The 24,509-nt window shown below is 44.1% G+C and overlaps 1 protein-coding gene and 1 pseudogene across 2 annotated transcripts in view; one reads left to right on the forward strand and one right to left on the reverse strand.

Annotated features, from left to right (window-relative positions):
• Ube2r2 (ubiquitin conjugating enzyme E2 R2) overlaps nucleotides 1–24,159 on the forward strand; it is an 87,375-nt gene extending 63,216 nt beyond the window's left edge. For both annotated transcript variants that reach the window (XM_059254132.1, XM_059254133.1), the window contains 3 exons: nucleotides 9,166–9,263; nucleotides 22,378–22,512; nucleotides 23,713–24,159. In XM_059254132.1, coding sequence (XP_059110115.1) covers nucleotides 9,166–9,263; nucleotides 22,378–22,512; nucleotides 23,713–23,932 — 453 coding nt within the window. In that variant the 3' untranslated portion in view covers nucleotides 23,933–24,159. The remainder of the gene's footprint in view (nucleotides 1–9,165; nucleotides 9,264–22,377; nucleotides 22,513–23,712) is intronic.
• LOC131904422 (large ribosomal subunit protein uL23-like) lies at nucleotides 5,882–6,341 on the reverse strand (annotated as a pseudogene).
• Nucleotides 24,160–24,509: the final 350 nt, after the last annotated feature.

The raw sequence follows: 24,509 nt of genomic DNA on the forward strand, positions 1-24,509 counted from the left end.
GATGACTATAAAATTTATAAAGAAATAATAAAGAGACCTAGAAGGCCAAAACAACATTGAAAAGGAATTAAAACATAGTATGAAACTGTTCTTACCAAGAGAGTTTAGTACTGCTATGATGAAGAATTGAGAACCTTAAAATAGTGGAGAGCATCTGTAGCTATGAGAATTTTTGTTTTTGAGATAAGATATTGCCATGTAGTCCAGAGTAGCCTCCAGCATGCCATCGTCCTTCCTTAGCTCCCAAGTATTGGGATTGTAGGCAGGACTGTGATGCCCAGTGACAATCAATAGATTTGACAGAAATGACACCAAACTCATTGAGTGTTGTCCTTGCTAGGATTTCTGTTGTGATAAAGCACTACAACTTCTGGTGGAAAAGGTTTATTTGGTCTGCATATTCTGGGGCACTGCCCATCAAGGGAGGCCAAGGCAGAAACTGATGCAGAGGCCATGGCGAAAGTCTGCCCTCTGGCTTACTCTTCTCATAGTTTGCTCAGCCTGCTTTCTTATACAACTCAGGACCACTGCACAGGGGTGGCCCCAACCCCTCATCCACATCAGTCAGTGCCCCAAATACTTGTCCACAGATCAATTTGATAGAGGCATTTTCTCAGTTAAGGTTCCCTCTTCCCAGATGATCCTCCTAGCCTGTGTCAAGTTGACATAAAAATTAGCACAAGTGGGAAGTAGCAGTCTCATTAATAGTTGGATTTTCACAAACAAAAAAAATGATACTGAATCCCTTCTTCATAGAAAATTCTTCAGAAACTGCTCAGACATATACTCAAGAGGCAGAGGCAGGAAGATTCCTGTGTTTGAGGCCAGCATGGTCTGTAAAGTTCTTTAAAGAATTTTAAAAAACACAGTTAATAAAAGGATTAACCTAATTGAAAAGTAGCCAAAGTAAGCCACAAATGTGTACTTAGGAGGCCGAGGCAGGAGGATTACCAAAGCCCAGGAGTTTGAGGCCAGACTGGGCAGCCTCGGATTGGAGATACAGAGAGAACCAGACAATGAATAAGCTGAAATACATATCAGACCCACAGTGAGACTTCACTAACTCACAAAATGGTGCATGTGTTGTTAGGAAAAAGGCCCATGGAAATTAAGTTAAAACGATGCCACAGACCTCGGCATCTAACCCCACTTTGTAGATAAGGGAAAAGAAACAGGTACTCACATAGGACAAGCAGCACACAAGTGTAGAGAGCAGCACCGTTCACATACAACCCCAGTGCCCACCCACAGAAACGACAGCACAAGCTCCCCACGTCCATGGAATAGTGGAGTAGTTCTCAGGCACCTGCTACCAGGAAGAGCAACTAAGTGAAAGAAGTCCAAAAAAGGTTGCATGTGTGATTCCATTGATGTTAAAGGTTCATAATATATAAGGCACTAAATCGGAAAGCAAGTTGGTAGTGACTAAAGACTGGGGAGATAAAGTAATGGAGGAAAACCACTAAGCAGAGTGCTTTTTAACTGAAATGATAGAAACTTGACAGCTACTTGAAGTGTTAATCTCGCAGTGCTTTGAATGTACTAAAAAAACCACTGGATTGTGATTGTGTGTGTGTGTGTGTGTGTGTGTGTGTGTGTGTGTGTGTGTGTGTGGTATTGGGATCAAACCTAGAGCCTGAGGCATGCTAACACTGAATTATACTTCCAGCCAGCATCATATCCTCTCCCCCCGTCTTTTGCTAACTGTTTGTTTGTTTGAGTTTATTTGAAACAGTTTTACTCTTGTACCCTTGGCAGACCGATCTGTATCTCAGTAGGAAAACTAGGCTAGCCAGGAACTTAGAGATACCCACCTGCTTCTGTCTTCCAAGGGTTGGGATTATAGGTATGTGCCACAATGCCCCACCCAATTATTCATATTAAAAGTTTGATTTAGTCAGCCATGGTGACAGGTCTTTAAAGGCAAGGGATGGGTGGCTCCCAATTTCAAGGTCAGCCTAGTACACATAGAGTGCCAGGTTAGACAAGGTACTGAGACCCAGTCTCAAAAAACAACAAAAAAGTTTAATTTAGTAAGTGGAATAAGCTAAAATTTTTTTAAGGCATAAGTTCTTACCTCTAGAAAAGTAAATCTGGAGCTGGGTGGTGGTGGCACATACCTTTAATCCCAGCACTGGGGAGGCAGAGGCAGGTAGATCTCTGTGAGCCCAGCCTGGTCTACAGACCAAGTTCCAGAATAGCCAGGGCTACACAGAGAAACCCTGTCTCAAACCACACACACACACACACACACACACACACACACACACACACACAAAACAAAAACAAAAACAAAAACAAAACAAAAAAACCAAAAACACAAAGAGTAGATCTGTGAGCTTGAGGACCAAGAGCCCCTGTCTCAAAAAAAAAAAAAAAAGAAATGTTCATTAACTATCATACTGGGTTTCATTGTGACATTTTCATACGTGGATATAATTTTGATTATATTCCCTTCCATTATTCTCCACTTCCATTCTCACTGATCCTTTTTCTCTCCCCAACTGCTCCTCTTTCTACTTTGTTATCCTTTTTTCGTGAACGAGTTGCATGTGGTTGCTTACATGAGCCTGGGTACCTTCCTAGTGGCTTTTCCATTGAAGAGATTGTCTTTCCTTCCCCAGCAACCAGCAACCATTAACTGTCGTCAAGGAAGGGTAGGACCTCACGACTCCTCTTTCATGATAGGATGTTGGCAGGCCTTCTTGTTCAGGGATTATGAAGGTCTTCATAGCTGCTGTGAGTTGAAGAGAGCACCTGCCACGTCATGTCCAGAATCAGCCTTCCAGTCTCCATGATCTCTTAGAGACTTTCTTGCCCCTCTGTGGTGTCCTGTTGTGACTGAGCCGTCACTTCTCACTGCCTCTCTACACTTGGACTCCTTATGAGCCTTTGCAGTTAATTGCTCTCTGCCACAGGAAGGAGCTTTCCCGACCAGAGCTGACAGACAGCAGCACCAGTCTTCGGACGTAACCGTAGTTAGCTGGGAGACAGCTTGGCAGGCATCATGTCCACTTAACAGAGCAACACAGTAGCTTCCTTAGGAGAACTTAGAACTGCCTCAGCTACGGCCTTTGGCCAGCAGTCTGTCTGTCTGTCTGTCGGTCTATTTCTGGGACTGGAGAGATGCTCAGTGATTAAGAACATGTACTGTTCTTCCAGAGGACCTGAATTCAATTCCCAGCACCCAACCTGGTAGCTCACAGCCAGCTGTAACTGCAGTCATAGGGGTGGTAGGTCCTCTTAGGGCTTCTGTGGGCGCTGCACACCTGTGGTGCACAGATAGAGATGAAGGCAAAACACATAAAAAGAAAAATGAAATCTTTAAATAAATAAATAAGTAAATAAATAAATAAATATAGTGTGTGCGTGTGCGTGTGCGTGTGCGTGTGCGTGTGCGTGTGCGTGTGCGTGTGCGTGTGTGTGTGTGTGTGTGTGTGTGTGTGCAGAAGACAAGAAGAGGATGTCAGATCCCCTGAGGCTGGAGCTACAAGTGGGTGTGACCTGCCTGATGTGGGTCCTGGGAACTGGACTTGGGTCCTATGAAAAAGCCATATCTCTAGCTATTATTATTTTTTAAATATTTGATTGCTGGGTGTGGTGGTTCATGGCTTTAATTCCTACTTGGTAGGCAGAGGCAGGCAGGTATATGTGAGTCTGAGGATGGCCTGTTCTACATAGCAAACTCCAGTCCACCCAGGGCTGCATAGTGATACCCTGCCCCTCCCAAAGAAAAATGAGTTGTATTATATATTTTTTTTTTTTTTAAAGTGGTTTTGTGTTTTTTTTGTTTTTTTTTTTTTTAAAGATTTATTTATTTATTATGTATACAGTATTCTGTCTGCATGTATACCTGCAGGCCAGAAGAGGGCATCAGATCTCATTACAGATGGTTGTAAGCCACCATGTGGTTGCTGGGAATTGAACTCAGGACCTCTGGAAGAACAGCCAGTGCTCTTAACCGCTGAGCCATCTCTCCAGCCCGTATTATATATTTTTAAAAGTGTGTGTGTGAGATTATAACATAGTCCTAACATTTCCTCCTTGTCTTCCCTCCCTCCACACCCTCCCATAAGCCTTCCTTGTTCTCTTTCAATCCCATGGCCTCTTTCTTTCATTAATTGTTGATATATACATAAATACAACCTGCTCAGTCTGTTTAATGTCACTTATACTTATGTTTTCTGGGCTGACCATTTGTTATGGGATAACCAGTTGGTATGCTCTTCCCTGTGCAGTTTGAGCATTCCTTAGTTCTTTGTGGAGAGTTGAGGCCTTTGTGGACTTTAGTCTGTGTCTCAGTTGCCTCTTGCATAGCAAAAATTCTGAAATTTGCTCTGTTAGTGATTTCCCAATGTCTTGCATATTCTGATTTTTTTTTAGTTGATATCCGAATGTACCAATTCCTCAGTGTCTTTAATCCCTGATATTAATTAAGCCGTCTGCCTAGGCCACTTCATTTGTGATGTTTAGTGAATGATTTTTCTTAATTTTTTAATTTTATTTTATGTGCATTGGTGTTTTGCCTGAATGTATATCTGTGTGAGGGTCAGATCTTGGAGTTACAGCCAGTTGTGAGCTGCCATGTGGGTGCTGGGTATTGAACCCGGGTCCTCTGGAAGAGCAGTCAATGCTCTTAACCCCTGAGCCATCTCTCCAGCTCATAGTGAATGATTTTTAAACATTTTTCTTTTTCACAGTTTCCTCCCACTCCCTACTCTGTAATCTCTGCTAAATTTCTTGCCCAAGTTCTGGATTTCTTGTCCAGTTTTTTTTTTTGTTTTTTTTTTCATAGTTCTTTGAGAGTTTTGGATTTTGTATTTGCTTGATCATCTTTATCATCCCTTTCCCCATCCACTGAAGTTCCTTTTCTTTTCTCTGCTCTTACTCTTTCTGCCTCCCTCATCTCTCCTCTCTCTTAGAAACTCTTCATACTAATTTGTATTGCCCAAAGTGTTCTTGGATGTGTGGTCTCCCACTGTAGAATGCTCACCTTCCTAGGTCCTGGGGTCTTAGAGGATCTGACCCTTCCCTCCCAGCAGCTAACAGTAGCTTGTTTCACAGCTGGAGTGGGATTGTGTGCCCAGCTTTCCTCTCCATGTTATTTGATCAGGCTTGGGCTTGTCCAAGTGTTGTGCATGCTCTCACAGTGCTGAAGTTCCTATGTGCAGCTGCTCTGCTGTGTCCAGAGGAGCTTGCCTTGTGGTTCTTTCACCTCTGGCTCTGACACTGTTTCTGCCCTCTCTTTACAGTCATTCCCAAGGGTGGCAGTGGTGAGGTATATATGTCTCCTTTAGGGATGAGCATTTTGTAGTCTCTTATTTTCTGCACCTTGGTGGCCAGCTGTGGGTCCTCTGTGTCAGTCGCTGTCTCCTGCAGATGAGAGTTGAGAGATGGAAAGGAGCATAGAAGGCAAGCAGGCAGAACGTGAGGGTGTCAAGCAGTTCACAGGGCTTATCTAAGTTTCGAATTTGAGTAGTCATTGGGGTCATTGATCTTTTTTAAACTAGATCTTTGAACTCTTTTCTATGTCAACCAATTTGGTATCTTTGTATGTCCTTGTTGAAGAGTTAGAAGTTCCCTTGAGCCATCTCCCTGGCCCAAGAATAGTTTTAGTATAGGGAAAGGGAATGCCAACACATTGATATTTAACTCTGTCAGAATTAGCCAGCTGGTAGCCGGGCGGTGGTGGCGCACGTCTTTAATCCCAGCACTCCGGAAGCAGAGCCAGGGAGGCAGAGCCAGGCGGATCTTTGTGAGTTCGAGGCCAGCCTGGGCTACCAAGTGAGTTCCAGGAAAGGCGCAAAGCTACACAGAGAAACCCTGTCTCGGAAAAAAAAAAAAAAAAAAAAAAAAAAAGAATTAGCCAGCTGGACTCAGTTTAGATGTTGGCAACATCCAGAGCATCATAATCAGGAGCCACCCAAACATAACGCCTTCTTCTCTCTGTCAGGCCTCACCAGGGTATTGACTATGGCCGCATCAATGTTGTAGAGTTTCTTGACAGCCTGTTTGATCTCATGCTTGTTGACCTTGACATCGGTAATGAGCACAAGTGTGTTGTTGTCTTCTATCTTCTTCATGGCAGACTCAGTGGTCAGGGGGAATTGGATGATGGTGTAGTAGTGGTCAGGCTTGTTTCTCCTGGGCATGCTCTTTCAAGGGTATTTGGGCTGCCTTCAGAGCTGCAGGGTCTTGGGCTGCCGGAAGGTGAGTGACATGTGGATCTTCTCTTTGTGGCTGTGGACACCTTTCAGCACTGCCTTCTTGGCTTTCAAGGCCTTCGCTTTGGCTGCAGCTTGAGGAGGGCCAGGAGCTTCCTTCTTCGCTTTTGGTGCCATGTTGGCAAAAAGGTTGACTTTGCTGTTTACTCCATTGTGCTGTGGTAATTATTAGAGCAGTAATAGGAAATAAGTCCCCTGGATTATTTTATTTTTATCACCTGTTTATTTTTTACTTATTTATGTATTTATTATGAATGGGTGCACATAGTATGTGAGTGCATGTGTGATTGAACCGAGGCCAGAGGTCAGTCTTAGGAGTCATTCCTCAGGAACCATTTATCCTGTTTCTTTGGATACAAGATCTCCCTGGAACCTGGAGCCCATAGGCTCTGCTGGCTGCCAAGGAAGCCCAAGGAAGCATCTCTGCTGAGATGATGATGAGCACGCTCCACCACGCCCAGCTCTTCCATGGATCCAGGGGTCCAAGTCAGGTGCTTATGTTCATGTAGCAAACACTGCCAGCTAGGCTATCCCCAGCTCCTATTCTGATGTTTATGATGCTGATGGATTTCTCTAGATAGACACACGTCTAAATTTCCTTTAGGGTTATGAAATTTCACTCATTATCGGGGACCTATGTAAAAGCTCCTACGACCACAAAGCCTCTTGTGTGTTTTTTTCTCCTGTTCTCCCCACATACAGTTCTTTCTTTTACTGTGGTCTGTCTTTCACCTTTCTTTGATGTCCAATTATAATCTAGCTTTTAGAATACACTATCTTAATCTTATTTTCCTAAAATCTTATTCTCTTAAATATATATATATATATATATATATATATTTTTTTTTTTTTTTTTTTTTTTTTTTTCTGGGCATGGTGACTCACGCCTTTAATCCCAGCACTCAGGAGGCAGAGGCAGGCGGATCTCTGAGTCTGAGGCCTGCAATCACTTACTGAAGTAAGTGATTGCTGTGCTGGCATGAAGACCTCAGTTCATATCCCCATCACCCCTGTGAAAAGCCAAGTATGACAGTGCAGTGCACATCTGTAATTCCAGTGCTGTGTAGACAGGGACAGGAGGACCCCTGGCGCTTTCCAGCCAAGCATATGCTCAAAACTACAGTAGAGAGCCACTGAGGAGGCCCCGTATTGATGACCACTGGCTTCTGCAAATGCTCACAAATACATTCACATACATACAAAGAAGGGTTTTGTTTTGTTCTTTAAGACAGGGTTTCTCTGTGTAGCCCTGGCTATCAAGGAACTCACTCTGTAGACCAGATTGGCCTCAAACTCAGAGCTCAGCCTCCTTTGAGGATTAAAGGCATATGCCACCACTGCCCAGCACACAGAAGTTGGTTTTTGTTTTTTTTCCTCTTTGAGACAGGGGTTCTCTGTGTAGTTTTGTGCGTGTCCTGGATCTCAGCTCTGTAGACCAGGCTGGCCTTGAACTCACAGAGATCCACCTGGCTCTGCCTCCCGAGTGCTGGGATTAAAGGTGCATGCCACCACCGCCCGGTGCACATGGAAGTTTTTGGAAGCTCTATTTTATAATTACATAAACATCTGTATGTGTTTTAAATTTGAGTTATATGTAACAATTTTGTACATTATATTATACATATAGGTTCAAAAATTTTTTAACTCTTACCTCTCAGTTTTGATTCTTAAAAAACAAATGACTTAGCTGGGCGTGGTGACACACACCCTTGATCCCAATACTCAGGAGGCAGAGGCAGGCAGATCTGTGTGAGTTTGAAGCCAACATGGTTTACAAAGTGAACTCTAGGACAGCCAGGGCTCTTACACTGTGAAACCAACCCTGACTCAAACAACAACAAAAATAAAAAACAGACATAAAAAACCACAAGTGACTTGTTGGGCATTGCTGGCCTATACCTTTAATCCCAACACTCAGGAGGCAGGGGCAGGTGGATTTCTGAGTTTGAGGCCAGCTTGGTCTACAGAGCGAGTTCCAGGACAGCCAGGGCTACACAGAGAAACCCTGTCTCAAAACAACAGGAAAAGAAAGGCAGGGAGGATTTAAAGAAGCACATGACTATTTTACTTAAGCTATACTTTTCTGTTGAATGTGTGTCCATTTATATACCTCTCTGTATGGCATATGTAGGTCATGTGATGTGTTTGAAGTAATCTGAATGTACTTGTTGGATTAATTCTTATGTTTATGCAGCAAACTATAATAACTACACCAGTTAGTGTTTAACCACATAGTCAAGAATTATCTTGTTTGTTTGTTTATGAAGGATGGTGCTACAGACAGGACATACATCTTGGAGATTGGCCCAAGTGTTTTTGTTTTGTTTTATCTGAGAAAGGATACAACTTCTGCGTAACCCTGGATGACCTGGAACTTAATATATGTAGATCAGGCTGCCTTAAACTTGGAGTGATCCTCCTGCTTCCTGTCTTACTAAGTGCTGTGATTATTACAGGCATGTGCCACCAAACCTGGTCCAAGTGAATTTTTATACTATTTAATTCTTCTTCAACTTTGAATTTTAACATGGAGAATTGTTTTTCCCACAATAAAAAGAAACAATTTTTAGCAAAAAATTATATGCCTTATACATTGTATATTTTGTTTTTTGTTGTTGGTTTGTGTTTGTTTTATTAAAGACAGGTTCTTAATGTGTAGCCCTAGCTGGTTTGGAATTGGCTGTGTAGACTGTTGTCCAGGCTGCTGGCTTTTATCACACAAGTGTGTGTGTGTGTGTGTGTGTGTGTGTGTGTGTGTGTACACACGTACGTACGTATGTGTATGCAAGTGTGTAGACCAGGTGTGACTGTAGTCCAGGCTGGCCTCATCCTTGAGATCCTTTTGCCTCAGTCTGAGTACTGGGATTGCAGGTGTATGTTGTCACGCCTTGCTTACATCAGTTTTTACATATTTACCAAATGTCGTATTGTTGTCTTGTAGAATGGAGATGTATGCATTTCAATTCTTCATCCGCCTGTAGATGACCCACAGAGTGGAGAACTGCCCTCTGAAAGGTGGAATCCTACTCAGAATGTGAGGTAAGGAGTTCTGTAAGAAATGAAACTTACCATGTTTTGTTCTGCTTCTTCGCATCCATTCCTTTGTTTATTGGTATTTTGAGACAGGGTTACTTTGTGTACCCCTGCCTCCTGGAACTCACTCTGTAGTACAGGCTGGCCTTGAGCTCACAGATCCGCCCGCCTCTGTCTCCCGAGTGCTGGGATTAAAGGTGTGCGCCAGCACCGCCCAGCTATTTTGGAGACATTCTTACTAGGTTGCCAAGGCTAGCCTCAAACTCCTGGGCTGAAGTAAACCTTTTACCTCAACCGCCCAAATACACAGGACTACAGACACTTGCTACTTGAGTCCTGTTTTGGGTGGGTGGGGTCTCATTCTGTTTGAAGCTGTGAGAAGAATCTTTCCTGTGTTTGACAGTTTTCTCTCTGGGTTAGAGCATGAGGATGTGTTATGTAAGGCTTTTGCTTCAGAGGGGCATCTTGGCAATTGAAGGGTCAAGAAATGCTGCAAAAATAGGAAATTTATTGGGGTGGGGGAGGGTGAGAGGCTACTTCTGAGCTGGGATGAGAGAGGGGAGCAAGCTGTGGTGGGACGGGGGAAGGTGGGGAACGTTTGTTCTCAAAGGGAACTAGGAACGAGACAGTGGGTCGGTCACAGTGGTCTTTAGTGACGAGGATTGAAGGCGGCAGGTGCGAGTTGGGGAGCACCTGGTTCTGGAATGTGGGCGATCTTGGTTGACTAACAAGTGTGCCTACATCACTTTGAAGTGTTGACTTCCTGAGCAGTGGTGGTTGGGATTCCCATTTCTCTCCATCAGGTTCTTCATCTTATATTAAATTTTATTCTTCCTTAGACCCCATAACTCCTGTGTTTAAACTTTATTTTTATTTTTTTTTAACATGTATGTATTGATTTGACCTTTATCACAGAAGAGTGTGTGTTTGTGTGTGTCTGTGTGTGTCTGTGTGTGATAGCTTGAGTTCAGAACTTGTAGAAGTCAGTTTTCTCTTTCCATCACGTGGATTCCAAGAACTCAGCTCTGTTATCAGGCTTGACAGCCCCCTCCTCACCTGCAGTTACCACCTTGCAGACCTCACCTGGCTGTTTTTGAGGTACCTAGGCATGCCCGACTAGTTATAGTTTTGATGAAGTAAGAAATATACTTTTGGCCATTGTGGTGGCACACACCTTTAATCCCAGCACTCAGGAGGCAGAGGCAGGTGGATCTCTGTGAGTTTGAGACCAACTTGGTCTACATAGTAAGACCTCCTGGCAGAAAAAAAAATAAGAAAGAAAAGGTAGAGACTTTGGTTGCTGCTGTGAGACAGTGTCTGTGTAACCCGGGCTGGCCTTGAACTTCTGTGATAGTCCTGCCTCAGGTATCTGTAATGATATGGAGTGGGGGAGGCCTTGGCGGGTTTAGACCAAGGTGCCCAGTGGCGGGCGGTGGGTGAGACCCGCCATGTGGAGCTGCGGACTGTGGAAAGTTACTCACATGGCAGAGGTGATGTCCAAGTTTATTTTGTGGGGAGGGAGGAGGGAATGGAGGGAATGAGAGAAGGAGAGAGAGAGAAAGAGGTGCATAGTGCTACCTCTAGCAAGAGGAGGGGAGAGATGGCAGCAGGATGCTGGGCGGGTCCCCAAGGGGTGGGTCCCCAAGGGGCAGTTCAAAATACTAACAGTATTAGCCATCATATGTGATAAGACATATACTTAACTATGGTACACCAAAACTTTGTTTTAAATACTCAAGGTATTAGGTTTTATTAGTCATTAGTACTGTAACCATTAGAGGGACCTTTAATGTCGCTGGTTCTCTCATCTAAAGGCCTAGGGTAACACCTTGCTTAGTGGATAGAAGCCATGAGTAGATGGACTAGGAAAGCTGCTGGAATGGCGCTTGGTACCTAGCTGACTGTGGTCACTACTAATGAGCTTCTGGGGTGAGGAGTGAGGGGTGGGGTCAAATGTGAAATGACCATTTGCTATATATTAGAAAAGAAATACTCTTCTTAATTCCTCAGATACCTTTCATTTGCCTATGGGGAGAAATTGCTGCTAGCTTCCTGTATATATCACAGCCCACTTTACATAATGTCAAATTTAATTTGAATGCTAAACACATAAAAATAAGCATTATTTTAAACACTTTATTAAAATGCATCCTACTTGTTTTGAGAAGAACCTATAGCAAATGCTGCATATAGGAGCTATCTTTAGTTTTTTAGTTTTTGTTTGTTTGTTTTGTTTTTTGCTATTGGTTTTTTCGATACAGGGTTTCTCTGTGTAGCTTTGGTGCTGTCCTGTAACTCGCTCTGTAGACCAGGCTGACGTCAAACTCACAGAAATCCACCTGCCTCTGCCTCCTGAGTTCTGGGATTGAAGGTGTGCACCACCACACCCTGGTTTATAGGAGCTGTCTTAACAGACATTTAAAGTACTGAAAGTTAGGAGGTTTTTTTTTTTGTTGTTGTTTGTTTTGTTTTGATGTTTTGTTGTTTTGTTTTTCCCACTTTAAGTTGAAGTGTTTAGAAGGCTACTCGGGAGAGATTGCCATGCTCCGCTTTCCAAAGTAATTTGATAATATAATTAAATAGACAATGTATTTTGCTTTTATAATTTTGGTTACCCATAGTCAGTTGTGGTCTGAAAGTATTAAATGAGAAATTCTAGGAACGATCTCTAAGTTTGAGGTTGTACCTCTCTCCCTTGTGTCCTGACTGTATATTACACACCCATTAGTCACCTCGTGGCTGTCTCTCTACCAGTGCAGGGTATCACTTACTGTGTGTAGGAATGCACTGTTGTGTTTCAAGGGAACTTTATTTTTCTTGGCCCCTAACACAAGTGTAGTTGTAGGAGGTACAGCTTAAAGGAAGCACTGGAGCACCCAAGCTTGTCAAGCATGCAGACCTGCTTTCTCCAAAAACAGGAAGATGATGCCCAGTCACCCGAATGCTGAGTGACATGGTCACACACCCTGGTGATCCTTTGCTATTAGCAGCCAGCTCAACTGGAATTTCCCCCAACTCCTGAGAATTGTTTAGGGCTTAGTCCTAGGCGTTGTCTCTCAGTGCCTGGAACTTACCCTTATGAAAGAGGCCTCATCAACTTTGCATTCTCCATCAGTAGCACCCATCCACATGCTTACTACAAATCCTTCCTCTCTAGGACCCAGCATTGCTTCCCAGACAGTAGACCTCAGTTTATAACGAAGCTCTCAGGTGCTCCTGCTGTAGAGGGTATTCTGCAGAGGGCTTCCTTCCATGCAGCCATCCCTGAAGCTTTGGTATGAGAACTGTCAAGTGGAGACTTCCCTAAAGTTTGACTGTGTTTAAATATGGAAGACAATTAAACCAGGGATCAAACTCTCCAGAAGTTTTGGTCCAGTCTGACTGACCAAGTTCAGCTGTAACTGAGTTTTCCTGTCAGCTGTGATACCCGTAGGGACCCCACAACTGTAGACCAGGCCTATACTGTAGGCCTTGAATCACACATATCCACCTGCCTCTGCCCCGAAGTGCCACAAGCCCAGGATTTTTGTTGTTAAGAGAGTCTCAGACCTATTAGCTGAGGTTCCCTTTGAACTTTGAACCTTTTGCCTTAGGCTCCTGAGTACTGGGATTACAGGAATGAGCGCCATGCCTGGTTCTGTTGTTGATTTCTGATACCTAGTTTATAGGGTGCACAGCATACTCTCTGTAGTTCTAGTATCCCTGAAGGCCTTGAAAACTACTCCCAAGGATAAGAGGGGCTACTTTATGTAAAAGTTTTTTAGAAAATTTATTGAGATTTGGACACAAATACATACCCCCATCCTGGTTGTCCCTTGAAGTATGAGTCTGTTTTTTATTTCTCAGGGCTAGGGGACACCTGGGCCTGAGGATACAGTCTCTAAGGGACTGCTGCTACTTCTCTTTAGAGGCTGAGTGTTGAATCAATGTTTCTGTTTTTCTATTCAGAAAATAAGCCTCTTCCCTGATAGACAGCCTAGAACAAGATTGTTAATTATATTCTTTCCTGGATGGTGTATTCATTCAAGATATTTTTCCTTGGTAGATCTCTGTGAGTTCAAGGCCAGCCCCGTCTACATAATGAGTTATAGGACTACGTTGTAAGATCCTTTCTCGGGAGAGAGTGGAGAGAAAGAAGAGCTTTCTCCTCACCCAGAAATGCCTTTTCCTGCTTTATGCAGGTCTGTCTTGGTGGTGGTCTGTGAGTTGTACCTTAAGGTACTTGTATGCAAGCTCAGTGTATGGCCTTTGCTTTGGAACTGACTACCTTGCATCTCTGTGCTCCATGTAGCTGTTGGTGTCACTCCAGCATAAGCTCTTCTCGGTTTGTGAGATCTCTAGGGTCGCTCGGGAAGACTTTTGTACTGTATTGCTTGATGTCCCCTGGTTGTCTTTGAGATTAAAGTTAGGAATGTGCCGCCTCAGGATTTACAACAATAGGAAATGGTTTGACTTGTTCTTTTTGTTTCTGTTACTTGAAGAGGCAAAGTTTTTTGTTTTTTTAAACAATGTTTTAACTGTGTAGCCGAGCTGACCGCAGACTTGGGGTCTTCCTGCCTGTCTCCTGAGTGCTGGGGTTACAGGCTTGCACCACCGTGTCTAGCTTGTTAAGGGGGTTCTAAAGGTATGTAGTCAATAGCTAGTCTGTCTGAGGCTTGCTTAGGACCCTGCATGGCTCACTGTGTAATCTGACTGGCCTGGGACTTGCTCTAGAGACCAGGTTTGCCTTGCATTTGCTGCCTAAGTGCTCAATAAACTCATGACACCAAAACACTGACCCACCTTTAATCCCAGCACTCGGGAGGCAGAGGCAGGCGGGTCTCTGTGAGTTCCAGGCCAGCCTGGTCTACAGAGTGAGTTCCAGGACAGTCAGGGCTGTTACACAGAAACCCTGTCTCAGAAAACAAAAACAAAACAAAACAAAAAAAGACACACAAGGCAGATAGGGTGATCTTTTCTTCACATGACCTCGCTGCTAATTTGTCAGGGGTCATGGCTTGTCTGACTCGGGATTGGATCTGAATCCAGCTTTTGGGTTGCTGTAGCAGGACTGTAGTGGAGTTCCCATGGGGCGGTGTCCAGCTGTTCTGTCATGAGTGACAGCTGCTGCATGGCACTGGCATTATAATCTCTTGTGTTGGGGTTTCTTGTGAGCAGGTCTGTGGCTGTTGAGCACATTAGTGGGCATAGTCATAAGGTAGAGTTGTGTGTAAGGGTCTTTGTGACCGAAAGAATATAAATAAAGCCTTTTCTAAGAGCTGACCCTATACAGTGGTAAGGGTTGACTACAGCAGTAAGCAAGAAAAAGTCCAGCTGTCCTGCACTAAAGTCTGATGGGTTTGCCATCCCTGAAGGGTGGGAGCCGTCTCCTTTCTGAAAGAAATCCAGACACCCAGTGAGGAAGGACACTGGTGATGAGTGGTCCTTACATCCCTTGTTAGTGGGAGAAACAGCCTACCCTAGTTCTTGTTTTGGCCCTAGCCATGCTGAGACCAGGGCGTTTGTCACAGCCTGCTTACAGTCCACAGATACTTTCTCTGAAATACAGCTCCAGAACCACTTGTTCTCTCTCCTGTTTCCTGTAGGGTAGGGGAGCCAAACGGATGGACCTAATCCAGCAGCCACAGTTGGGTATAGAGTTTCTTCTCTCTAGTCTTTTCTACAACCCACTGGAAGGGCGAAGAGCCAGGGTCTGCCCCGAGCATTTGCTGGCAGAATAGCCGCAGCTAAGGGGGGATTGTAGTCTCACTTGTCCAGGACTCTTTCAAACTTCACTTGGGGCAGGGAGATTTTATTTGTTCCTTTGTGTGTGTGTGTTGTGTGTGTGTGTGTGTGTGTGTGTGTGTGTGTGTGTGTTGTGTGTGTGTGTGTTGTGTGTGTGTGTGTGTGTGTGTGTGTGTGTGTAATACCAGTGATCATTACCATTACTTTTTTTTTTCTTTCAAGTAAAGATATTTTATATATTTAAATTTGCTTCTATTTGAAAGGCAGGGTCTGCTGTAGTTAGTTCAGCCTGGCTAGGAACTTGCTGTGCAGCTCTGGCTGACTTTGAACTTAGAACTCCTGATCCCACCGCCTCTTCTTCCAGCTGCTCGGTGTGTGCCAGTGCTTACTAGTAAGCTTCCTTGTAAGCCTGGCCATCCAAGTTTCATCCCCAGAGCCTACAGAAAAGTGGAAGGAGAGGACTGACTCCACAAAACTGTGCTCTCACCTTCATACATGTGCCATGCCATGCATGCACGCACACACACATGCACACATATGCACACAGACACTTCATGCAATCATAAAATTTTTAAATTACTTTTTTGCATGACTTGGCAAGGCCCTAGGTTTGATCTCCAGAGGCATGTCCACCTCCTCAACCTCCACTCCAGTCTTAGTTATGTAGTTGTTGTTATTTTGAAACAGGGTCTTTCTACATAGCCCTGACTATCCTGGAACTCACTACACAGACCAAGCTGGCCTTTCAGTCTTAGTTTTTAAACTTTGTACTTTTATGTATTTAACTTGGAGATCCGTGGTTTTGCATCATATCCTAGGAATACTACATTCTGAACAACAGTCCAGCACTTCTCAGCGGGAACTGTTGTCTTAGTTGCTTTAGCAGCACATGTGTTATGTGAACCAGTTAAAAGTTACTATATGTTTGCCATGTGTTGTCCTGTTTGCCCAGTTAGAAGTGGATTCTTTGACCTGATGTTCTCTTTAAAGATCTCTTCCACAGGGGTTGGGGATTTAGCTCAGTGGTAGAGTGCTTGCCTAGCAAGTGCAAGGCCCTGGGTTCAGTCCTCACCTGGAGGCGCAGGGATCTCTTTCAGAGTTTTAACTGGATTATCTTCTGGTGTTACTGGCTGGTCTTTCAAAGAATCCTTTTAATTAGCAGAGTCAGGGTAAGTGAAGCTAATACAAGCAGTAGCAGCAGTATGTGGAGTTTACTTCTGGCAAAAGAATCAAGTTATACTGGGCCTATAACGCTCTTCTACAAATCTCTGTGTTAAGCTAGTTGTTTGTTTGTTTGTTTGTGTGTGTGTGTGTGTGTGTTTGTTTTCTTTTGTCTTTTTAAGATTTATTTATTATGTATATGGTGTTCTGCCTGCATGTGTCCCTGCACACCAGAAGAGGACACCAGGTCTCATTACAGATGGTTGTGAGCCACCATGTGGTTGCTGGGAATTGAACTCAGGACCTCTAGAAGAGCACTCAGAGCTCTCAACTTCTGAGCCATCTCTCCAGCCTTAAACTTAGGTTTTTAGGAAAGAACTTTTTGCTGCTCAAATGCCGGGGGGAGTATATGTAGACTGAGGAGGGGGGAAGGCCAGACTAATTTGTTGGTTTTGGAGGCATGGTCTCACTGTGTAGTCTTGGTTGGCTTAGAACTTGCCTCTGCTTAAAAGTCTGCAATAAAAATCTGAACACCATGTCCAGGTGTTCTGAGATCTACAGACTGCCACAACTTGCTAGTTTGCATACATTGTGTACGCGTGTGCATTTCCCTGCATGCACTGTGTGTGCGTGCGCATTTCCCTGCATGCACTGTGTATGCATGCGCATTTCCCTGCATGCATTGTGTGCGTGTGCTCTTTTCCCTGCATGCACTGTGTGTGTGCGCATTTCCCTGCATGCATTGTGTACGCGTGCACATTTCCCTGCATGCACTGTGTGCGTGTGTGCATTTCCCTGCATGCACTGTTTGCATGTGCGCATTTCCCTGCATGCACTGTGTGCGTGTGTGCATTTCCCTGCATGCATTGTGTGCATGTGCGCATTTCCCTGCATCCACTGTGTGTGTGTGTGCATTTTCCTGCATGCACTGTGTGCGTGTGCGCATTTCCCTGCATGCAGTGTGCGTGTGCGCATTTCCCTGCATGCACTGTGTGCGTGTGCACATTTCCCTGCATGCATTGTTTACGCGTGCGCATTTCCCTGCATGCACTGTGTGCGTGTGTGCATTTCCCTGCATGCATTTTGTAACAGGCTTTGTCCGTGTCCTGTTTTTCCCGCAGGTGTCGTATGTTTTCTTCTGAAGTAACACAGGATTTTCTTATTTCTGTTTTTTTCTTCTATGATTTTCTGCCCACATCTTTTTTTCTACTTATAGAATGTTATGCTGGTCCATTTTCCATTGTTAGCAATGATGAATTTCTTTGAAGAAATCAAGAAAACTCTTTGGAGAAAGACCCAAGAAATTATCCTTAACCTAATGGAGATGGAGTGCATGCGTGCGTGCGTGCCTGTGAGGGTGTGATACTTTAACTAGGGGAAGGTTTTCATTGAAAATTACTTTATGTGATTCAGAACAATCATGACAGCAGCTCTGCCCTTAGTCCTGTTAGGACAAAAGACTTCATCGAATCGGACATCTCGTCCCTGCTTCCCGCCCTTGTAACTTGTCCGTTAGCTTAGTTGTTTGGGGCCAACCTCAGGAGTGCGGAAATGACAGACTTGTACCACCCTGCCCAGTTCAGTGGCCTGACAGGTGACTGCTGAAAAGCAGTTTGTTAAAAAGATTCATTTTATTTTTAATTGTGCATTTGTACATCTGTCTGTGTGTGTGTTTGTTCATCTCTGTGTGTGTGTTTGTGCATCTGTGTGTGTGTGTGTTTATGCATCTGTCTGTGTGCATGTTTGTGCATCTGTCTGTGTGTATGTTTGTGCATCTGTCTGTATGTTCCTGCATGTCTGTGTGTATGTTTATTCGTCTGTCTGTGTATGTTTGTGTATCTGTCTGTGTGCATGTTTGTGCATCTGTCTGTGGCCAGAGGCTTTAAATCCCCAGGAGCTGGAGTTAGCAGGCAGTTTCAAGCATCCTGGTGTGGGTGGTGGGCGCAATAAAACAAGACGAAATCCCCCATATCAAGGCTGGACAAGACAACCCAGTAGGAGGAAAAGGGTCCCAAGAACAGGCAAAGAAGTCAGAAGAATACCTGTTCCCACTGTTAGGAGTCTGTCCCGCAAACCCACCAACCTAACAGCCGTACGTACGCCAAGGACCTGGTGCAGACGCAGCAGATCCTACGCTTGCCACTCGAGTCTCTGTGAGCCCCCGGGAGCCCTGCTTAGTTGATCGCACAAAGCTGTGGTCTCCCAGTGTCCTCCACCCCTCTGGCTCTCACAGTTCTTATCTCCCTCTTCTATGGGGTTCCTTAAGCTCCAGTGGGAAGGATCTGATAGAGACCTCCAACCTAGGCTCTCGCCCATCTAATTTTTGGCTGTTGGACTCTGTATCCGATTCCATCAGCTGCCAGAGGAACCTCTCTGATGACAACTAGGTTAGGTATCGATCTATCAATATAGCAGAATAGCATTAGGATTTTATTTTTTTTTTATTTTTCATTTATTGATTTTTTTTTTTTTTTTTGGTCAGTTGTGTTTAGTTTTACCCTAAGTCTCTTGACTATCCCGCCTCTGATTTCTACTCATCCAGGCAGTGTCGGGCATGGGCTCCCTCTCGTGGAGTGGGCCTCAATTTAGACCAGTCATTGGTTGGCCACTCCCACAAGTTCTGCACCTCCATTACCCCAGCACATCTTGTAGGCAGGATGGATTGTAGGTCGAAGGTTTTGTGGTGGGTTGGTGTCCCAGTCCCACCACTGGAAGCCTTGCTTGGTTACAGAAGATGGCCCGTTCAGGCTCCATATCCTCCATTACTAGGAATCCTCTATAGGATCACCATGTAGATTCCAGGGAGTTTCCACATGGCCCCCAAATACCGTCCAATTACAGTCACTTCTCCTTGTACTCTCTCCCTCCATTCCCCGTCCCCCTCCCCTGATCCCTCTATTCCCCTCCCTGCCCACACCCAGTCCAACTGCAAAATCGATTTCCCTTTTTCAGGAAGATCTTTGCATCCCCTGTGGTCCCTTGTTCCTCAGCCTCTGGACCGTAGATTGTAACATAATTATCACTTACAGCTGACACTCAGTTGTGAGTGGGTACTTGCCATGCTTGCCTTTCTGAGTCTAGTTCTAGCCCTTGTCCTGCAGTTTCGTGATGTCATTTTGTTTTTACCTGTTTATCTTTAGTTGAGGGACATCTGGGTTGTTTCCAGTTTCTCGCTGTTATGAATAAAGCAGCAGTGAACACGGTTGAGCAAGTGTCGTTGTGGTAAGATAGAGTGTCCTTTGGATATATGCCCAGGAGTGGTAGAGCTGGGTCTTAAGGTAGATCGATACCAGATTTTCTGAGGAACCACCATATTGATTGCCATAGTGGCTGTACAAGAATATGCTGCCACCAGCAATTGAGTGTTTCCTTTGTACCACATCCTCGACAGCATGAACTGTCACTTACATTGTTGATGTTAGTTAGCCATTCTGACAGGTGTAAGATGGAACCTCAAAGTAGTTTTGATTTGCATTTCCACGATGGCTAAGGATGTTGAACATTTCTTTAAGGATGTTGAACATTTCTTTAAGTGTTTCTCAGCCATTTGAGATTCCAATGTTGAGACTTTTGTTTATTTTTTAATTGGATTATGTGGTTTGTTGATGTTATATGTTTTGGATATTAGTCCTCTGTCGGAAGTGGAGTTGGCAAAATCTTTTGCCATGCTGTAGGCTGCCGTTTCGTCCCTATTGACACAGTCTCCTTTGCCTTACAGAAGCTTCTCACTTTCATGAGGTCCCGGTTGTTACTTGTCGATCTCAGTGCCTGTGCTATCCGTGTTCTGTTTGGAAGTTGTCTCCTGTGTCATGTGCTCAAGATTATTTCCCACTTTCTCTTCTATCAGGTTCAGTGTGTCTGGATTTATGTTGACGTCTTTGATTCATTTGGGGTTGAGTTTTGTGCATGGTGATAGATATGGATTTGCATTCTTTTACATGCTGACATCCATTTAGACCAGCACCATTTGTTGAAAATGCTTTCTTTTTTCATTGTATTTCTGGCTTCTTTATAAAAAAATCAGGTGTTAATAGGTGTGTGGATTAATGTCTGGGTCTTCTATTTGACTCCATTGATGAATGTGTCTGTTTTTAATGCCAGTATCATGCAGCTTTTATTACTATAGCTCTGTGGTACAACTTGAAATCAGGGATGGGGAATGACATCTTCGGGTATCTCTCTTTTTTTGGTTCTTTTCTTGGTCAGGATTGTTTTAGCTATCCTGGGTTTTTTGTTTTCCATACAAAGTTGAATATTGTCCTTTCAAGATCTGTAAAGAATTGTGCTGGAATTTTGATGGGGATTGCTTTGAGTCTGAGTCTGTAGATTGCTTTTGGTAGGATGGCCATTTTTACTAAATTAATCCTACTGTTCCTGGAGCATGGAAGATCTTTCCATCTCCTGGTATCTTCTTCAATTCTTCAATGACTTGAAGTGTTTTTTTATCATACAAGTCTTTCACTTGCTTGGTTGGAGTTACCTCAAGATATTTTATATTATTTGTGGCTATTGTGAAGGATATTGTTTCCCTGATTTCTTTCTCAGCCTGTTTGTCATTTGTGTGTAGGAGGGCTACTGAGTTTTGTGAGTTAATCTGTATCCAGCCACTTTCACTGAAGGTGTGTATTAGCTGTAGGAGTTCCCTGGTAGAATTTTTGGGGTCACTCATGTATACTGTCATATCATCTGCAGATAATGATACATTGACCTCTTCCTTTCCAATTTGTATCCCCTTGATCTCCTTCAGTTGTTTTATTGTTCTCGTTAGAAGTTCAAGCACTATATTGAATAGATAGGGAGAGAGTAGACACCCTTGCCTTGTTCCTGATTTTACTGGAATTTCTTTGAGTTTCTCTCCATTTAATTGATGCTGGCAATCAGCTTGCTTTATATTGCGTTTATTATGTTTAGGTGTGTCTTTGTATCCCTGATGTCTCCAAAACTTTTATCATGAAGGGGAGTTGGATTTTTTGAAGGCTTCTTCAGAATCTAAAGATGATCATGTGTCTTTTTTCATTCAGTTTGTTTATATGGTGGGTCACACTGACAGATTTTCTAATGCTGAACCTTCCCTGCATCTCTGGGATGAAGCCTATTTAGTCATGGTGGATGATCTTTCTAATGTGTTCTTGGATTCGGTTTGTGGGTTTTTTTGTTTTGTTTTGTTTTTTTTTTGTTTTTGTTTTTGTTTTTTTTGTTGTTTCGTTTTTTGAGACAGGGTTTCCCTGTGTAGCCCTAGCTGTCCTGAAATTCACTCTGTAGACCAAATGCTGGGATTAAAGGTGTATGCCACCAATGTCCAGCTTTGGGGGTGGGAAGTTGTGATTATTTTATTGAGTATTTTTACATCTGTGTTCATGAAGGAAATTGGTTTGTAGTTCTTTTTCTTTGTTAAATCTTTGTGTAGTTTGGGAATCAAGGTGACTGTGGCCTCATAAAATGAATTGGGCAATGTTCCTTCTATTTCTATTTTGTGGAATAATTTGAGGAGTATTGGTATTAGCTCCTCTCTGAAAGTCTAGTAGAGCCGGGTGGTGGTGGACACCTTTAATCCCAGCACTCGGGAGGCAGAGGCAGGTGGAGGATCTCTGTGAGTTCAAGGCCAGCCTGGTCTACAGAGCGAGTTCCAGGACAGGCTCCAAAGCTACATAGAGAAACCCTGTCTGGAAAATTCTGGTCTCTTATGGAGCAGGGGGTCTCCACCTGAGTTGGGGGCTGGAGTTCTGGTGGTCTGCATGGCCTTTGATCCAGGAGGGGAGTCACTCTTTCCTTGTGTTGGGCTGGGACAAGGCCATGGGGAGGAGGGGTGTGTTGGGGATAGTGTCAGGGTTTGGGGGCATTGAGAGAGTGGGGAGGTCCGCTGGCAGGCTGCCTACCTGGAGTTCTGACAGCCGTAGTAAATGGCTTCTTTCTGGTCCTTAGAATCCTTTAAAATCATATTTACTGTGTGTGTATGTATGGCATCCAAGCAGAAGCGTGAGGGCAACTTGTGGTAGTTGGTTCTCTTCTCGTCATGTTCATCCTGGCTATCAAAGTCGGTCACCAGGCTTGGTGGCAGCACCTTTACCTGCCGGGCCATCTCAGCCCACTGCCATTGTATCATCATTTTTCAGAAGTCATCAACTATAACCGCAAATTTGTATCAAATATTTTAAGAGAAAAACTTTAAAACTGTCTGTAAAAAACTGTTCTTTGTGAACATGGGATTCACAGTGGATTCTTCTCTCCTTTTCAGGACTATCCTGTTAAGTGTAATCTCACTGCTTAATGAGCCCAACACCTTTTCTCCAGCCAACGTGGACGCCTCAGTTATGTTCAGGAAATGGAGAGACAGTAAAGGAAAAGACAAGGAGTACGCTGAGATCATTAGGTGAGTCAGACCACGTGACTTTAGGACAGGCTCTCCATAGATCAAACTGAGCTATTGAAAGAGGACCCAGAACAGAAACCACAAAAAAAAAAATAAACTCCCTAGAGAGCAGTGTAAACTGTAGTGGTTTTGTTTGTCCTGGGGGGAAGGCATTTAAACCAGGCTAGCCTTGAACACAGAGGTCCAGCCTCTGCCTCCCCAGTCCATCACTGTGCCCTGCTTGTTTTTAGTGGTCAGCCACTGTGGGAGATTATTTGTATCAAGAATTGTAAATGGTAAAGACCTAGAGAAGCTACAGGAACATCCATGTGCAAAGTCTGGCAGCTAAAGCTTCAGGAAGTGGTGTTCTTACGTTTTCCGTTTCTCCAGTCCCCTATCCCCATCTTGATGACTTTGTACTTTGGGAAAGAGACTATTCTACAGTTAGTCAACTTTCGCTGCACGCCTGTTATCTGCCAAGCCATCACTAGGTAATGGAAAAGACTGAGGGGGACAGGGCACCTGCTCTTAGGAAGGTCATACTCTGATAGGAACCAGGCAGTCAAGAAAGGTGGAAATGCCCAGTAGGTATAAGCAGGATTATGTGAAGGTGTGACTCCCTGGATTCGATCCCCAGCACTCCAAAACAATGAGATTTAGTGATATGGGGGAACCTTAGAAGCCAAGGGGTTAAAGTCCAGAGTGACGGGCTTCGTGCATTCAAGGCATTAACAATGTGCTGGGCCTCTAGCTCAGTGGCAGCATGTTTGCTGCGTGTCCTGGGTTTGATTCCTAGCACCCCCCTGTAAGCTTGACCCTAATTCAGAACCCACAGAAAAGTCCAGCAGTGGATGTGTAATCCCTGAGCCCTGGGCAGGAGATGGGAGGCAAAGACAGAATTTCCAAACGCTGTGGGTAGTTAACCTAAGCCACACAGCAGTCAGCAGGAGGCTGAAGTGTTGAACAAGGACCCTCAGGATGGCACCGATAGCTGAGAGCCTTTATGTGGTGCAGGCATCTGTTCTCTGTCTGGAGTTTGGAGAGTGAGTCTGTCTTCAAGACTGAGGCCGAAGCCAAGTACGATGGCTTTTGCTCATAATCCCAGCCTAAGGAGGTTTAAGGACAAGAGGCCAGTTGAAGGCTAGTGTGGGTTAGTGAAGTCTTCTCAAAACAAAACCAAAGTAGACTTCCACAAACCATTTTGTGTTGTCCTCTGTTCAGGAAACAGGTCTCGGCCACTAAGGCTGAAGCAGAAAAGGATGGAGTGAAGGTCCCCACAACCCTGGCAGAGTACTGCATCAAAACTAAAGTGCCTTCCAATGACAACAGCTCAGATTTGCTCTATGACGACTTGTATGACGACGACATTGATGATGAAGACGAGGAGGAAGAAGATGCCGACTGTTATGATGATGATGATTCTGGGAATGAGGAGTCGTGACATGTTCCTTCAGTGCCCCTGTACTGCCCTGACGTCTCAGGCCAAAGGGAGGGGAGCAAGTGGGGATCTATGGTGGCCCCTCAGCAAAAACTTACTCATGGGGTGGGGAAACACACAGCTCCTGCTGACTCCCCTGCGGATCTCAGTTTGCTCCTTTTTATGGACCTTTACTGGAGAGAAAGTACCCTCCACGGAATGTCTGAATTTTTGCGTTCTTGACTCTCTCATCACTGTATTGATTCTTTTTTAAAAAACAAAAACAGCCACCACCCTTCAAACTCCCACCTCACTTCATCTCTGCAGAATGTTCACAGCAAAACACGTTGGTCTGTTTTTAGATTCTCGAAGATTAGTCTGTTTAAGACATTAATGTGTTTAAAGCTGGGAACCCACTGGGAGTCCACAAGTGCTGCATATATTGGGTAGCAAAAGAAAATGGGGGAAAAAAAACACAAAACCAAAAAAAACAAAAAACAAACAAAAAAAACCAAAAAAACCCACAAAACAAACTTAAAAAAAAAAAAAAAAAGCCAATTTGCCAAGATTTAGCTGCTCCTTTCCATTAGTGTGTGTGCAT

The sequence above is a fragment of the Peromyscus eremicus genome, chromosome 2 (assembly GCF_949786415.1).
Source record: "Peromyscus eremicus chromosome 2, PerEre_H2_v1, whole genome shotgun sequence".
NCBI classification, from domain to species: Eukaryota; Metazoa; Chordata; class Mammalia; order Rodentia; family Cricetidae; genus Peromyscus; species Peromyscus eremicus.